Source organism: Neofelis nebulosa, chromosome 9, assembly GCF_028018385.1.
Source record: "Neofelis nebulosa isolate mNeoNeb1 chromosome 9, mNeoNeb1.pri, whole genome shotgun sequence".
Taxonomy (NCBI): Eukaryota; Metazoa; Chordata; class Mammalia; order Carnivora; family Felidae; genus Neofelis; species Neofelis nebulosa.
In genome coordinates, this window is record NC_080790.1 from 51259181 (window position 1) to 51276199 (window position 17019).

Genomic DNA, 17019 nt, shown 5'->3' on the forward strand with positions numbered 1-17019 from the left:
TCATTAAGAGAGAGACTTTTATTATTCCCATAGGGAAGGGAGATACAAGGGGATCACTAAGAACTACAGCGGGTGCCTGGAAAATAAATTAAAACAGAAACGCATCAAAACAAACAGGAGATAAGAGAAATGGAGAATGGCTGGGAGGCTGCAGTGGCTGGCAGCCCGCCCAGGCAGGCAGGCTCTCCGAGGAGAAGGTTGAGCAGTCCCAGGCCTCAGCCAGCCCATTTCTTGTCCCTCTGGCAGTGGTAGCCCCAGGCTCCAAGCCCTGTGAGGCCGTGACTCGAGGCCTCCCCGAAGCCTGGCGGGGGAGCGGCCAGAGTCCAGCTGGGCCCACCCGGGGGCCTGGCCAGCAGCGAGCAGACGCTCTGCCCTCATGGATCCGTGGCTGCCCCCCCCTAGTCATTGGAGGTGACATCGATGTCCTCCCCGTTGGCCTGCTTCGTGGCGATGCGCCACCGGTTGATGTGGTGGGAGCCCTTCTTCTTCTGCTCAGACTCAGGCCCCTCTTCCTCCAGCTTCTGCCGCTTGTACTTTGTCCTCCGGTTCTGGAACCACACCTTCACCTGGGCCAGGGAGGGAGGGGCAGAGGTAAGAAACACCCAGGAGGCCCCCAGAACAGGTACTGGGGCCTCAGCACCCAGGCTGAGCTGGGAGCCAGTTGGGGAAACCAAGACCAGGGTCCTCTCCTCTGGCCAGGTGCCACCTGCTGGGTCCAGAAGACTACTCTTCCAGATGCGAATGAGGTGGGGCAGGGAGAGGATACAGTGGGCCACGAGGAGCCATTTTCCCATCCCTCTATCACAGAGGGAAGGGAGCAATCAGGGAGCTGCCGAGCATCCTGTAGCCACAGCATGGCAGAAGGGAGGAACCCAGGCTCTGGAGCCCAGCAGACCTGGGTCCCTACCCATTTCTAGAGAAGAGAGAATAATTGCTCCTTCACGAGGCAGAGATGAACAGTAAGTGGGAGAATATATGAAAAGCCATCGCATGAGTCCTGACGAGCTCCCTGTGGGCCTGATATGGGCCCCACCTCCCAGGGCCACCCTATGCTCTTTGCAGCACAAAGAGGCAGAGCGGACATGGCTACGTGACCAGGAGATGATGTCCACACCAAGAGCAGTGCTCACAACAGCCAGAGCATTCCTGGGGTCGCGGACCCCGCCACTCAAAAGGCTCTGACTCACACCCCATCTAGGTCAGTCTCTCCAGGGGACCCTGTGAGCAACGTCAGGTGGAGTTACCGCCATCCCACATCAGAAGTAGAGCTGGACAGGTGGGAAGTCTGGTCCCTCAGGTGGCAACTCCTCAGGGTAGTCTGAAATCCACCAATGAGGCCTCATCCTCCTTAGACATAGCAGTGTCTGCAGCCCCACCTGGGGCAGGGCTCTAAACTTCCTGCCCCCAAAGCCTTGGCCTCTGTAGCCTATCCAAATATGGGAACAGGTCACATGGGAGAAATCACAGGGGACAGAAGTGAGCTCCTCTTTAAACAGAGGGTCCCCCACTTCTGTGTCAGGCATTGAGAGTCCTGACAAGGGGAGGGTTCAAACAGTGGACAACTATCTTCTGTGATGGGTTGCGGGGTGCTTAGAGGGAGGAGCAGGTCTGCAATGCAAAGCCTCTGTGAAGAGGCTTAGTCCCATCTCTAATCACCCCTCACTCCTCCCACCTCCCCCAGCATGTGATCAGTGTCCAGGATACAGCCTTTAACATCTTCGTGGGCGTGATCTAGGAGGGTTGTCCCAGCTTCCTGACTAGTCTTAGTGCTTGGGGACTGTGGAGAAAGTCTCACTCAGTCTGTCAACTCCTCCTGACCATACAGTTCTTTACTTGGCCTTACAGAGCCAGGCCAGCACCCCCATCCTCAGAGCTGGTAAAGGTGAGTCTTGGTGCTGATCCTTTGCTAAGTTCCTTCCCTTCTCTGGGCTTAAGTCCCTCATCCATAGGAGAGATGTTTTGGGGGGCCCCTGCAGCTCCAGGGCACCTCCTGGGCAGAGATGGCAGGGTTACAAGGCATGGATGGTTTCCTGAAAATGACAGCTCATTTAAAAAGCAAGCAGGTGCTGTCACCTGCAGCTGGGTGATCTGTGGTGTCCATGACAGTGGTGACTGGTAAGTCATGTGTGTGGAATGATGGTGAGCACCTTGGTTTTGGCAGCAGCAGTTACTGCTGAGGGGAGATCCTGGAACCCTGGGTGGGGCCAGGAGCAGTCCTCAGAAGACTACCCAGTCCAACCCCTAGTCCCTGAGAATGGCTGAGAAGCACAGGTCTTAGCCATAAAGCCAGGCAGTGGCAGCCAAAAGCAAGCAGGCCTGGCATCTGGGCGTAGGGAGCAGTTTCCTGCCCAGGACATTCTACTTTCATGCTTCCCAGACACTACCCCCTATCCCCTTCGTGGAACTCACCCAGTCCAAGGCTTCCCCTAAGAGCACACCCTTCCCAGGGTCTGCCCTACCCCTTGATTTTAGAGCACTGGTTGGGGGTGGGGGCAGCCAGCCAGAGACAGGAAGAGATGAGGTGCCTGGCCTGGTGGATGGTGTAAGAGGAGGATCTTCTTCCCTCATTTCTAGGGTAAGGTGCAAACCTGTCGCCTGCATGTCTCACCCCAGGTAGACAAGGGAGAATGGTAGATGCTCTGGGTGCAAGACTTCTAGATTCCATAATCACCTTTCCTTGGGTACCAGGCTGGCTAGGCCCTGGGTGGTTCTGCGTGGCAGAACTGCGTGGCAGCCAGCCTGGTCCCCACCCCCTATCGTGGAGCCCACTGACACTACACCAGCCAGTAGGTGGGTGAGCTCCTGTGGCAGGCATTTGTGTGTGACTCAGGCCTGGATGCGGGGTTGGGGCAGCATTCCTGAGAGCCCAAGGGGCTGGCCAAGGGTTAAGTGTGCCCAGCCTAGCGATGGGGCAATCCGGGGAAGCCCTGGGCAACACCAGGACCTAGTGCCCTTCCTGCACCTTCTCCCTCCCACACAACTCCCAAGTCTCCTTCCAGGAAGGATGGATGGACCCAGCCTGCTACCTTCGCCTCACAACACTGGCCCAAAGAAGGAAAGTTTCCAGTGGTGGAACCCCAGGTGCAGGATATGTTTTCAGGCAAGGGCCAGCTTCCTGGCACACCCAAATGAAAGTGATTCGGAATATTTTCTCCGTGAAAACGACTGGGGTCAAGGAGGCAGATTTTTAGAAACAGGGATGCAAACTCTCTCCCTAGGCAGACTGGCTATCTTCTGAACAGCCTTAGGCTGAGTGACCAGATGCTGTTTACAAAGACTGTAATAACAGGGGGATGCTTCTGACTTCATAATATCAGTGAAAACGGCAGGATGCAGTTTGGGCACAGTGTGATCACAACCATGGAAAATAAAATCTATGCATGGGGAAAAAAAGACTAGAAGGAAATGTACCTAAAGTGAGGGTGACATTTCTTTCTTCTTTCCACTTTTCTGACTTTTCTTTAATGCATTACTGATAACAGTTAATAGTTATTTTTTACTTAGAAAAAGAAAAAGAACTGGGCTCTGAGTGTAGTATGAGACAAGAGTGACATCCCATCACCTCTCTAACCCAGCCTCTGGGGTCACCCCAGAGCCCTTTCCCTAGAGGACAGAGGCCCTAGAAAGGCTACCAGCTCTGGGGGAGCTGTGCCTAATTCTGCACCTGCCTCCCTGGAACATCTGCACATGAGCCCTCAAAGACACAGTTGGGATGTTGGCTAAAGGAATCCCTCCCCCATCTCTGAGTCTCCTGGGTTTGCAGAGAGGTTCCCTGTGGTCTCCAAAGTCCCCATCCCATTGAGTGTCTCTTTTTCAGGTAAGCCAGATCATTCCAAGATTCTCCACTTTTGCCTGAGTTACCCACCTGGGGTACTCTTCCTTAGCCTTCAAATTCCTGCTCAGATGTTCCTAGGCTGGGCCTGCCCTTTGCCCATCTGTACTTCCTTAGTACTTTTCCCTGTCACAGCAACAGTGACCCCAGCAGTGGGTTAATTTATTTGCTTGAACCTCTGTCTCCTCATCAGGCTGTGAGAACCCAGAGAATCAAAGCAGTGTATAAGTCTACTCTAGAGTCCCAGTGGGCATGTTCCAGTCTGTTCAGCAAGCTGGGCAGAGGTGAAGTGACCTGCACTCTGCTCTTGGCAAGAGGTGCCTAGGTCAGAACTGGAAAGCTGAAGAAAATCAATGGTGGAGGGAATTGAGATCTAATTAGAAAATGGGTTTGGGAAGTACAATTGCTGGAAAGATGGGTTTAGTTCAGTGGACACTTCTACAAGAGGGTCAACTTTTTTATTTTAATTTTTTTAAAGATTTTTAAAAGTTTTATTTATTTAAGTAATCTCTACACTGAACCCCAAGATCTAGAATTGCATGCTCTACCGACTGAGCCAGCCAGCCTCCCCCAAGGGGGTCAATTCTTAATTCTCCATGTTGTGAATTGGATTAACCACTTCTAGGGAGAATCTGGGCGAGGGAGAAAGACCTATTGTTGGGGGGCACAAGGGTCAGCATGAGTCAAATAGGACGAAGAAAGTGCTGTGGATAAATGAAGGAATGCATGCATTCATTAATGTATTAAAGGACTGATTGATGTATGTATGCATTGATGAATGAAGGTGTGTATGTATTAACGAACAAATGAATGGACAAAGGAACTAATGCACAAGCCAACTACAGCTCCAGCCAATTGTTTCAGACTTTACTTTCGAATAACCTATTTGAATGAACCAGATTTGGACCCTTCTTTTCTACTAGTCCCCAACTTTAGTCCCTCCCAAATGGAAGAGTCTGTGGCTCCTGCCTGCATACTTTCAGACAAATACTTGTCCTCAAGGAGTTTGAACACCCTATCAAGATAATAGCCTTTTCCACTGGGGATCCGTTTCCTATTATCTGATCATATGAGCTACTCTCACTCACAGTGTCAAGCCCAATGTCATGAAGCTCAGCCCTCACCCCACCAAACTGAGGCCACCTCTGACTCCCCATCAACCATAGCCCTAACTCTTCCTAAGCCTTCTTGTTTCCTCCTCTGTCCGACCATCCTGGATGCTTGCCCTCACTCTCAGAGAGACATCACAGATTCATCTGCCTCCGCAGGACCAGGCCCTGAAGAACCACTCCAGTCTGCCTTACCTCCCCTGCCCTGTCCTGCCTCCCACTGGACTCCTGGAACATGAATGATGCAGAAATTCTTGGAGAAGAGCCAAGACTTGAAGAAGGGATGAGTCCATCTCAGAACCAACAATAAGCTAGCAACAAAGGCCTCTTGACCTTTCCCTAAAATTCAAGTCATTTGGATATTTCCTTCTCCTCCGTCCCCCCCAAAACAGAGCTTTTCAGAGCAGGAAGGGGCCCCAGGAAGTCTCCTTACCATGCTCCTGGGGGAAAAACCCATAGGTGGGTAACTATACACTCCTTCCTTCTAAGACCTCCCCACCTGTTCTTGGGCCCCAAGATGGTGGCCAGACTTGTCAGCTCCCACTCCATCTTAACTCACTCACTTCAAACCCTCCCCTTCCTTCCCACCAACCTAGAATCCTATGCATCCCACTGAGCCTTCTGGGCCTGAGGTCTCCTGGGAGCCTTCCATCCATACAGGTCTCCCCTTACCTTCCTCAGTCACGGTGTGACTTCAAGGGGACTCTGGTCACTCACCCTGTGCATATCCCATAAGTGTGCACACTTTACATTTTGCTCCCACCACCAAATGAGGAATCTCCAAGGCTAAAGACTCCATTTCTACACTCCTTTCCCTCATAGCTCAAGTGAACTCAAAGCTGGAAAAGGTGAAGAAACACCCGCTGAACTGGTCAAAGCAGACAGGGCAGCTGGAAACACGGACCAATTGATCAGCCTGGAGCAAACAAATGCTTTCTCTCATTCCCCATAAAACTAACGTGTCACCCCACACATGCACATAAGCACCCGAGCTGCTGTCCGTGCCATGTGTATATATGATATCACCTGACCTTTGGGCATCATCTCACTGCTCATCTGTGCTCCACACTGTGGCACATACATGTTCCACACACACACACACACACACACACACACACACACACACACACTTGCCCTCACAGCTCTGATCTGACCCAAATCCGGGTCTGTACCACCAGACTGAAGCTTAAATGGGCCTCATTCAGTCATCGAGGTCAGACGCTGAGGCTGCGCCACAGCAGTGAGGAGCAAATAATTAGAGCCAGAGGGGAGAACTAGCCCTTTTCCCAGGACCACTCCCTCCACTTCCTGGATTGATCCACCACCATCCCAGTACAAACACCCTCTCTCAACCAAACACACAAACCTGCCCCCAACAAAGAAGCCCAGGTTTCCCACCTGCCAACACTCCATACTAAAGCTTTGAGCATGCATACACCCCTGAGCTCTGGCTGGGTTAAGACCCACACGTTGATTTCCTTAACTCTCCCAGAAGTTTTATCCGTGAACTGGTGGACAAAATGAGATCATGTAGATTAAAATGCAAGGGAAAGATAGAAAACAGAGGGACAGGAAGGGGTCAGTGACTGCAGAAAGCAAGGGAAATGACTGATAAAGTTAACACATGGATATGAGTACAATCAAGAGAAATTCGCCTATTCATTCGATACATGTTTATGAAGCCTCTATGCCTTGCTGGTCTTTGAGCTGGACCCTACGGTATAGAGAGAAACATGAAGGCTTGACCTCTGGCTCCCAGAGCTGGCCTGTTATTCATCAGAATCACCCAGAGAGCTGTTTTAAAAACATTTCCTGGATCCCATCCTGGAACTCCTAAGAGAATCTCCTGAATGGGGCCTGGGAATCTGTATTTTAAGACTTCTTGGTGCAATGGATCTAGCCAGTCCACAGAGTGACGTTTGGACATGATAGATAATTAAACCACAGCAAAGTCCTAGGTGTATTATGATATATGGGAGATGTACTGTGAGCTCTGAGAACTTGCAGGAAGCATTATATAGAAACACAGAGAAGTAGAATATGGATGAGCCAGAAACTCAGGGCTGGAAAGAACCACGGAGTTGATTTCATTAAATCTTACAGATACAGCAGACTGAGGCCCAGAATGAAGACAAAGGCAGAGCTGATGACATGACAGGTAAGCACCAGCAGATATTTGAACATGCATCTGCCAGTAGCTAACTAGATCTGCAGAGATGGAAGCTTGAGATGGATGGTATAGATACACAGAAGATAGAACAGATGATAAGGAAATAATCAACAGTTGGGTAAATGAGAGCTATTATTAGGAAGATTATAATTAATAGAAAATATAAATTAACTAGCTATGGAGAGGCAGTTTAATGAGAGCAGACAGAAGTGCGTGGCTAGATATAAAACAGCTATCTGTGATGGATTGGAGAGCCCTGAGAGACAAATGTAGGTACTGACAGTAGAAATAGATGGCAGGGAACTGATGAGAGAGACTGTCGCTTGACAAACAGCTGATAGCTGGAAATGACAGGTAAGTTTGCCTGATAAATACTGAAAGATGGACAATTAATTAAATATATGGCATAAGTCCAAATAATAAGTCCCAGAGGGACAGAAAGCTCTGATGATGAAGGAGACTGGATGGGGCAGAAGAAACACTGGACTGAGTCAGGAAACCCAGGTTTGGGGCTCACTGTAACACTAACCTGATACACTACTTTAAACAAAGGGAAGGGAAGGACTGGGGATGAGAATTAATATTATTTGAGTTCATATTAGGTGACTTTAATCTTTAAACAGTCTATCTTCTGGATGAGAACATCACAGCTCAGAGAAGTTGAGTAACTCACCCAGGGTCACACAGATAATGAAATCCAAACTGCCTGCCTAGGGAGCTCTGCCCAGTTGGTGTCTCTTTCCCAGAGTCCTCACCTGAATAGATGAGCCTCTCTAAGGAGGTTTCTCAGGCTCAAACCTCCCATAGTTCTATTGTGGTTTCTTGTTCCATATGCTAAAACCAGCTCACTTATAGATAGAATATGAGTAGACATAAGAGTTTTGATAGTGATGCTGGATATATTAGTCTATCTGGGTTTTGTTTTAAATGTGTTTGGAACATAATGAAAATGAAAGAAACAATCATTACATTTACTAACTGGCATTGTTAGGAGCAAATAGGCAGCTAGACTTGGTGTGAAAGAAAGTTAATTAAAAATCCTCTCACTGAGCTAAAAAATTGAAAGTTTAAAAACAATGACATTATTTCAACAAGTGTTAATCTGTGGGTGGGAGGATTATAAACCATTTTGTTTTCTTACACTTATGCAATTAAAATTTAATAACTAATACTTTTTAAATGATGTTAACTATAAACACCATTCTTAAATTGACACCTTGTTTTAGACAATAATTTTAAAACACTCCCAGGAGGGAACGGGGGTATTATTTTTTTAACTTGTTTTTTTAACATCTTTCTTTAAAACATTTTAAAAATTAACTCTATCATAAGCTTTATCTCTGCTGTTAGAACAGCCCAGCTAGCAAATCTGAAAAAGCGCGGGTCCTGCAGTGGAGTCCAGAGTAATGCATTGATTAAATGGGGGCATCAGACAGATAAGACAATAGATGCCAAAATGGGACGCGAGGACCGGCGGGTGATGTCCGCCAGGGGAACTGGGGAGGCAGTTAGGGTCTGAGCCCCCTTCCTATCTTCACTGCTCCTCGGAGACCCCAGGCTGCCCCCTCAAGATCCGGGACCAGGGTGGTGTATCCGGGATACTGGCGGTGGTGTAGTAGGGGCCAGACCAGCAGGAAAGGGGAGAGGAGGCTAAAAAGCGGGCAAGCATACCTCTCTCATTTGCAGATCTGGGAGCTGTCAGGTACATAAGGGAGTAAGGTCTCCCGAGGCCCATTCAGACCCTGAAATCCGCCTCCAGGGCACCAGCCAGCCCCTCCAGCAAGTCTTACTCCCAGGGACCAAGAGCTTAGGCGGTGCTTCCAGGCAGCATTTATTTATGGCGAAGTCTTTACACATAACAAACCCAAGTCTGCCTCCCTATAACTCCAATCTAGTTCTTAAAATTTTTCTTTTCTTAATTATCCATTACAAAAACACTCCTGTAATGTCACCCAGTTCAAAACCCCTCCAACACCATGGAGTTTGTTCCTTTCCCCAGCTCAACGGCCCTTCCAGTGTTTGAACACAGTCCCTGACTCCCAGACTCTGCTTTCGCACCATCCCCTGTCTGCGCGCCCAAACGTTTACCAGTTTTGAGAGCCCTGTCTGCGCAGAGATCAGTGCCACCCTGGGACCCCAAGCAGGGTCGGGCCCCTTCCTGGCTAATCTCCTCTGCTTCTGATGTTTACAGCCTGAGGACACGTGGGCTTTCTCCACACACCCCATCCGCCTTCGCCAGCTCTGCCCATGAAAAGCCCAAGCAGCAAAGCCAGTGTGGGAAAGGTCTGGCCATCCCACAAAACTGCGAGCACCCCCGGAAGAGTGGCGGGAGAAGGGCTGCAGTAACCACAGGACTGAGACGGCTCCAGTGGACTCAGGGGCAGCTCAGGAGTGACTGGGGCGTGGGGCTCCACGCCCTGCCTCCTCCTGATAAACTGGCACCTCCTATGGGCTTGCTGAGCAGACTGGGGAAGTAGTTTGATTCCAACCTCCTGGTGGTACTTAGTGCTTGACAGAAGTCCTGCGGCCTCCGCGAGGCTAAGCGCAGCGGGAGGGAAGGGGCTCTAAAGACTGGTTTAGCTGGAGGGCCGCGGGGTAGAGGCGGTGGTGGCTTTTGGAACTGGGTGGGACAGAGCTCCGGAGAAGGCGGGGATGAGAGTCGGGCTCCTCCTGCACCTGCCCGTCCTCCCCCCCCTCCACCTGGGCTGACCGGCCGAGCGCGGAGGCCCGCGGGGTGGTTATTACCTGCGTCTCGGAGAGGCTGAGGCTGCCGGCCAGCTGCTTCCGCTCGGCGCCCACCACGTAGTGGTTCTTCTCGAAGGCGCGCTCCAGCCGCAGGAGCTGCGAGGGCGAGAAGGCCGTGCGGATCCGCTTGGGCTTGCGAGCGAAGGGGCCGTGCAGAAGCAGCCCGTCCTGGGGCACGTCGCTCGCTGCGGCCGCGCCGCCGACGGCAACACAGCAGGTACAGACAGAGAGAAGGGGCGCCGTGAGCCGCAGCCGGGCCGCCGCCGGGCCGCCCGCGGGAGCCGGCCAACCCCGGCCCTCTGGCCCGGCTAGCAAACGCCCTCGGCGCTTCTCTACCCTCTCCAATCCTTGACTCCCCGCCCCCACTTCTCCCTTTCCCTCTCGCCGCCCCTTCCTAAAGTCCAATCCCCTGTCCTCCCCCGACACCTAGGGGGGAGAGTTAGGGTCAGAGTGCTACCCTGTCAGTCGCGGGAGGGGTGGAATAGCAGAGCTGCGGATCACTCCGTTGGGCCAGGAGGAGGGCCCAGGCCTAGTGAGGCGCCGGCCGGCCCAAATCCACAGCGCCTGGAGCAGCGGAAGAGGCCATGGGGTGGGAAAAGTCCCTTAGCTCTCTTTGTCCACTTTGCCCTGTCCTATTTCCCTCAAAAAGGCCAAGAGTAGAGACAGGGCTGGATGTCAGGAAAGTGACACCCTCATGCCAAACACATTTTCAAGAACTAGAAGGTAGGTACCCAAGGCACTCTCTTTTCACACCTGTTTAAACCAGCCTTGCAGCTAAATGATTAGGCTGCTAGCCCTTTGAAAATTCTTGCCAACAGGCTCAGGCTCTACCTTGCAAGTGGTAAAAATAGGCCAGCAGCTAGGTCAACGTCCAAGCAATTCCTGAAGGTCTAAGGTCAGGCTTCTTCCTCCCCCTTCCCCACCTCTTTCCCCCAGGCCTTCTGGTAAAGCCCACTCCCCACAGGAGACTCCTACTGCTCTCCGTGGGAAAAGGCCTTGCTTCATCCCTGAATAGTCCCGTGCTGAAGAAACACGTGTATAAATATCTAGATGTCATCTTTCTCTCTAATATATATAGATATAGATATATTGGTTTCTGCATGGGCGTGTGTAAATATATGCTCCAGCCTCCCTACTGTCTTTTTCTCCCATCTACCATACAGGATTTTCAAAGAGTGTGATTGTCCCTTGGCAAATGTTGGCCATCATGGGAACTCAGCTCCTACCTGCAGGAGGAGGGGCTGACACTGGGTTCAATGAGGCCGGGTGGTTAGGTCAGGAACTACAGAAGCCAAAATAAGCTTCCACCCACAGCTTCAGTCTCAATAAACCCCCCACTAGGCCTTCACACAATCTCTGGCTTGGTTGCACATGCTAACAGGCTTGAAACAGGCCCTTACATCACCCATGGATCTCATGCAGTGGCACATAACAGTCCCCCTGACCCACTGACAATGCAGAGCCCTAGATGGAATGTTTTCACACAGTTAGCTGTTGAGATTTGACTGATCCAATTAATTTCTTCAGAAATGGCCACTGGTTTTACCCAATTTGACCTGTTGTTTTGTTTAAGATAATTGTTTGGATCTCCGTTGAGATCTCCCATCTCTGGAAACACTTCTATAAGTGAAGTAAGGTCATATAATTGAGATGTTGTTGCTAAAACTCTCCAGGTAACTGTTCATGTCCCTCTGCTGGCGGATACTGATTGGCATTACTTTCTTTGGAGGTCTTGGGTCCTTGGGGTTTGGACACCTACACAGGTGAACTTTATCGCTGAGGTTTTCTGTGGAACAAGATTGCTAGAGGGGAGATAAAGTCCCCTGACAATCACTTATCCATTTCAAGTGGCTGGATCTGTGCAGCTACAAAAGGGAGTGGGATCACATCACAGGGGGGATGGAGGGGGACAGCCTGCCCAGTGGGCCCTTCAAGGTGGCAGCAGGCCGAGGGCTGTTAGGCCTGACTGAAGGCAGTTTAACTGGTAGTGGTGGAGGGGACAGATGATCAGGGGAGATGGTCTGGAAGAGAGGAATAATGAGGAGAGAAAGGAGGAGACTGATCCAAGTAGAAATAAGAATTAAAGTCTTAAGTGGGTACCAGTGTGATTAGGCCAGGGAAAGGTGGGAGAGGTGAGTGGGAAGCAAATACTTCTTGTTGATATTAAGTTGCTTCAAAACACAGCATTGTTCTGACCCTGGGGGAAGTCCCAACAGTGGTTTTTCCTCTGGACAAGTGAGCTGGAGAGGGAAAAGGCCTTGATCATCCCAGAGTTCACAGGGTTTGGCCTCAGCAGCTCAACTGACCCAGGCTAGTGAAAAGTGAGGCGGCAGCCTGGAGAGACCCTGTAGGTGGGAGCGAATGGGGTGCAGGGGTGCCTAGGGCAGTCTGTGGCTGAGAAAGCAGAACTACAGTCTGCCTCAGTGTGTGTGACTTGATGGCTGTTTTGTAATTCTGGGAGTGTGTGTGGGTCACTTGTGCAGTGAAGTTCTCTGTCTTTGTCTTTATAAACCCAAAGTGGAAGATGGAAGCAACAAGCTTCTCTCTCCTGACATACGCATGTCCCTTTGCCTCAAGTCTGGCTATTTTAGGAAAAGCTGGGTTGCTTGGTTTATTGTAATGTTCTGTTGGGGGCAGATAGCATATGTATAGTATTCTGTATGTGCAGAAGCACAGGGGTCCTTCTGACCCAACCTCGAAGAAGCAAGGGGCAGGAAAATTACTCAAGATGCTGAAAAGTGATGACAGATTGGATTTCAAAAGAAGCCAGGCCTTTCCCTATAAGAAAGAGGTGGTTTAGTGCAAAACTAACCATCCTGAGAAACTGATCAATAGCTCTATGTTTCTGTAAGGACAGTGATGCCTTAGGTGCCTATGTGCCTGGTACCCTCTCATTATGGGTAGGGGGCCTCAACAGTCCCTACCACAGCTTCAGTTCCCCCTAACTGGACAAGAACAGAACAAGCTTGGGGCTGGGGTGCAGTGTGGCTTGTTTCCATGCAGTAGTTCTGGCCTGTGGGAGTGGGCTGTCAGTTTCAGACAAGGATAGGTGGAAAAGTGGAGAGGGGCTGAGTTAGCCTTCCCTGGAGCCAGGAGGAACTGAACCCCAGCCCATTTTGCTCCGGCCTCTCACTTCAGGCCCCTCCAAGGCAATGACTGGCAATAGAGACTCCCAGGAGTGAGGTGGCTGAAGGTGGGAGCTAGGGATCCGAAGTGCCCAGGCAGACGCTGCACTCTCTTCTGGAGAGGCCCGGGCCGGCCCGGGGTTCTGGGTGGCTGGCTGGGTGGAGGAGCCCGGGGCAACTAGAAGGAGAGGCCGGCCAAACTGCGGAGATAACCTCATTCCCCCTCCTCCTGCCGGAACAAAGGCGCCCTTTGATGCACCGGCCCATTGCAAACGCCGGTCCCAGTGGGTTGGGGTTTCCCAGGCCCCCTCCTGACGCTGTTCTTGGCCTGGAAAGTTCCTGAGTCCGGGTAATAACATCGAAGTGCGGCCAACTCCGCGTCTCCGCCGGCTCCTCCCCTTTAGGCCTCGAAGGCCACCGGCTTCAGGATCCTGACGCCTGATCCAGACATCCCGCGTGGGCTCTGCCTCTTCCACCTCCTGGCTCTGCCGGAAAAGCTGCTTGCCTGCGCGCGGGCCCGTGCTGCCCGAGAGCGCTGCGCACCGAGCGCAGACATGTTCCTTTTCGTTCGTGTAGGGTTTCGTTTCTTGCATTAAAACGGGGCTGAAATGAGCATCGCAGAGACCCGGTTCTCTAGAAAACGCGGCGCCGGAGGGCCTGGGACGGCTCTGCCCGCAGCCCCAAAGCCCCGTTGGGACCGCAAGGCTCACAGCCGCCGGGGCGCGCACCGGGCTGCAGCGATGAAGACCAGACCCAAAGCCGAAACGTGTCAGCGTCCGAAAAGTCCTTCAGTGTCCAACGGATTTCCGAGTTCAAAAATTCGGCCACGCATGGCTCCATCTCCGCGTCCAGACACGGTTCTTGAGAGAAAAATCCAACCGTTTTTGCAACTCGACAACGTGCCCGCCGGGACTGATGGCTCAGGGAGCGGCGGCAATTTCTGAGAAGGTTTTTCGGAGAATTCGTCTGGCCTCGCTTGGCTGGGAATGCTCAGAGCTGGATCAGTCGCGAGGTGCCCCCGGCCCTCAGCGCCCCGCGCCCGCGGGGACGAGGCTAGAGGCGGGAAAGGCAGAGCGGAGGGCGTGGGGCCCCGGGTCCGAAGCCAAGGGCACAGCTGCAGAGACCATCGGATGAACAGAGACCATAGGGCTTAGGATCGGTTCTGCCCTCTCCTCTGAGTCCCTGTCTCTGCACCATCCTTCTAACCACGGGCCCCTTGTGCCCCGTTCCGACGGTTCAGAAGCAGCAGCGTCTCTCAGATCGGCCCATGGATGCCAGGTTTTGAGACCCAGGCCAGGCCCCACGGAGTACCGAAGTGGTTTGCTCAGTTTTGAATAAAACTTCATTTATAGCAGTAAACAATGATTGTAATTGACAAGTTTCATGCCCAAAGCGGCTGACACCATAGGCTTTTTTTTTTTTTTTTTTTTTTTTTTTTTGCCCCCAAGATGATTTGGGCAAATCTTTGAAATCCCAGGGGGACAAGTCTGCCCACAAAAATTCTTCTTCAAGTAATTACATTCTTTTATTTTGTGGGATCTGCTGGGTCAATATCTACTGGTCAGATGGGACTAAGCAAATTGACAAAGCAGGACCGGGAAAGCGGCTCTCGGTGAAACAGTGAAGCACCTATAGTCAAAGCTTCAAAAGATCATTTTTCTTCTGTTACCTAAATAATGGTACCAAGCATCTGGTTTACTTTGGGTAGACCGCGGTTTATCGTCAGATTAGGTTGGTAGCTGAAGCTCTCTCTAGCCATATCCTTTTCATTTGTTTCACTAAAAGCCGGGTTACCTAGCTCTGAGTCATACAACCTCACAAGGCTGAGGTCCAGTCCCGTCCACACTAACAAAATAAAACTGGAAACTAAAGCAATTACTTCACAAATTAAGGCCATTCTTTAAAAAAAAAAAAAAAGACAAGAAAAGAGAAACAAACTTTAACAAATTCAAGGAAGAAAACGAACTCCAACAAATGCAACTCTATTTCCTTCGGAAAAGTCAGATAATTGAAACGTGTGTGTGCGTGTGTAAAGCCAGTGGGGTATCTTCATTAGCAAACCCACTGCCCAGTGCAGAGATGGGAGAACAGCCTGCCTATGACCTTAAAAGCCCTCTGCCCCCGCCCCCTGCCTGGGAGGACTGCCGTCGGTCCCCCAGCAGCCGGGCGGGCTCCCAGAGTCCGCGCAGGGCGGACGAAGCCGGTTGCTGTTGCAAACCTTCCCGACCCTGCGTCTGAGAGGCACTTGTAACTTGGAGAAGTCGGGTCGAGGTTGCTGAGAAACACCCCAAGACAGTGGAACACTCCACACTGAACATTAACTCTCCAGTTTGCCCTCCCTGCTGCCCCTTCTTTCCACAGACCCGGGACACTCGGGTAGACTTTGCCCTGCTCCGACGCGCCAGCGAGGGCGGATATCTGGGAGTTGGTGGTGGATGGGTAAGCGAAGTATGGTCCCAGGTCCAGCTGGGGCGGAGGGAGAACCGTGAGCGCTGCGCTCACTGGACTGCGACTGGCTCGGCCGGGAGAAATTCTGGCAGGCCGCGGGGAGGATCAGGAGAGGCTCCAAGGATGCGCCCCGGCTTGGCGTCCGGACCGGCATCGTTTCTGGGAAAGCCTGGAGGTCCCAACCTGGCTCTCTGGAAGGGAACCCAACACCGCGGTAGCGCGAATGGATCCGCCGCGGCTCTTCCACATTCGGGGATCGGCCTCTGCCGACCCACAGCCTTCTTTCAACAACTTCTGAACAGCCCCGCGCGCCCCCGAGCCTCCCCCGCGCAACCGCAGCGTGGGCGCTGGCCGGCCGCCTAAGCGGGCACAGCATGGGCACTCACCCTGGAAGCGGTGGCCGAAGAAGCGGTTCCGCAGGACCCAGGGGTAGAAGTGCAGAGGGTCCCGGTGCTGGGCGCCGAAGAAGGAGTGCGGGGGCTGCAGCGGGGAGGCGCCCAGCTGGTGCGCCGGGTGCACGGTCAGCGCGGGGTGGTTCATGGCCTCGGGGAACACAAGCTCGGGCCCACCGTAGAGCGAGCGGCCGGCGCCCGCGGCGGCGGCGGCGGCGGCGGCAGCGGGGAAGCCGCTCACGAAGGCCGCCTCGGCCGCGCCGGGGTGAGGGTAATTGAGCGCCGTGGGCCGGAGTGGCTCCTCCGAGGCGGCCGCCGCCAGGGGATGGGAGCCGGCGCCCCCGCCGCCAGTGCCCCCGCCGGTGCCGCCGTCCTTGGCTACCAAGGACTCGATGGTAAAGCCGCGTTTGGCTGTGGGCTGGAACATGGTCGCGGTCTCCAGAGCCGAGCGAGGCAGCTGGGCTCTGGGGAGCGCTCCGCGTCCTGGCGCCGCCGCCGTGCGGGGTGTGCACCCAGCCAGGCACATGCACACACACCAGCACCCCTCACCTCCCCCGCCCGCCCGCCCGCGCTCAGACCCGGCCGGCGAGCCAGGCGCGGTGAGGCGAGGGGCGTGCGAGCGAGCGAACGCGGAGTCGGGCCACGGCGCGCAGCTAGGCGCGCCGGCCTCTGGGGCCGAGCGGGCAGCTCCCGGCACAGGCACTGGCGCGGGTTCCGTGCGAGGCTACGAGCTGCCTCTACGGCCTGGGGGCTGAGCCCGGCCCCCTCCCTCCCGAGTCCAGCCAGGACCGACCCCCGCCCCTGGTCCTCCCAGCACTGCCCAGCTCAGCCTCGGCCGCTGCTCTGCGAGGCGCGAGTTAGCCGGCACCTGCCCCGCGCTCGCCCATTGGCCGCCGCTCACCTGCCCCAAGGTGGGGGGCGGGGCGGGGCGGGGCGAGGGACGGCGGGTGGGGAAGGAGCCAGCAGTCGGAGGCAAAAAGCGGACTGGAGCCTTTGCTGGGCGATCTAGGCCTCCCCCCCACCCCTCATCCGCCCCTTGCCACAAGCTTCTCCTCGCGTCTCTGCCCTTTAGCTGAGTCTGGCGACCGCTCCAACCACCTCAGCCCACGCGAGAGCCGAAGAAGGCGTCCGAGGGGCCTTGGGGCTTGGGAAAATCTCCAGCCCCACTTCCCGATGTGTAACTCAGTTGAACCCCCTC

At 53.3% G+C, this 17019-nt stretch overlaps 1 protein-coding gene across 1 annotated transcript; it reads right to left on the reverse strand.

Moving 5' to 3' along the window:
* Positions 1-16812, reverse strand: EMX1 (empty spiracles homeobox 1). The gene is made up of 3 exons (XM_058683711.1): positions 15816-16812; positions 9857-10041; positions 1-566 (listed from the first exon to the last, which is right to left on the reverse strand). The coding sequence occupies exons 1-3, from the start codon at positions 16345-16347 to the stop codon at positions 399-401; spliced, it is 885 nt and encodes a 294-aa protein (XP_058539694.1). The 5' UTR covers positions 16348-16812; the 3' UTR covers positions 1-398.
* Positions 16813-17019: the final 207 nt, after the last annotated feature.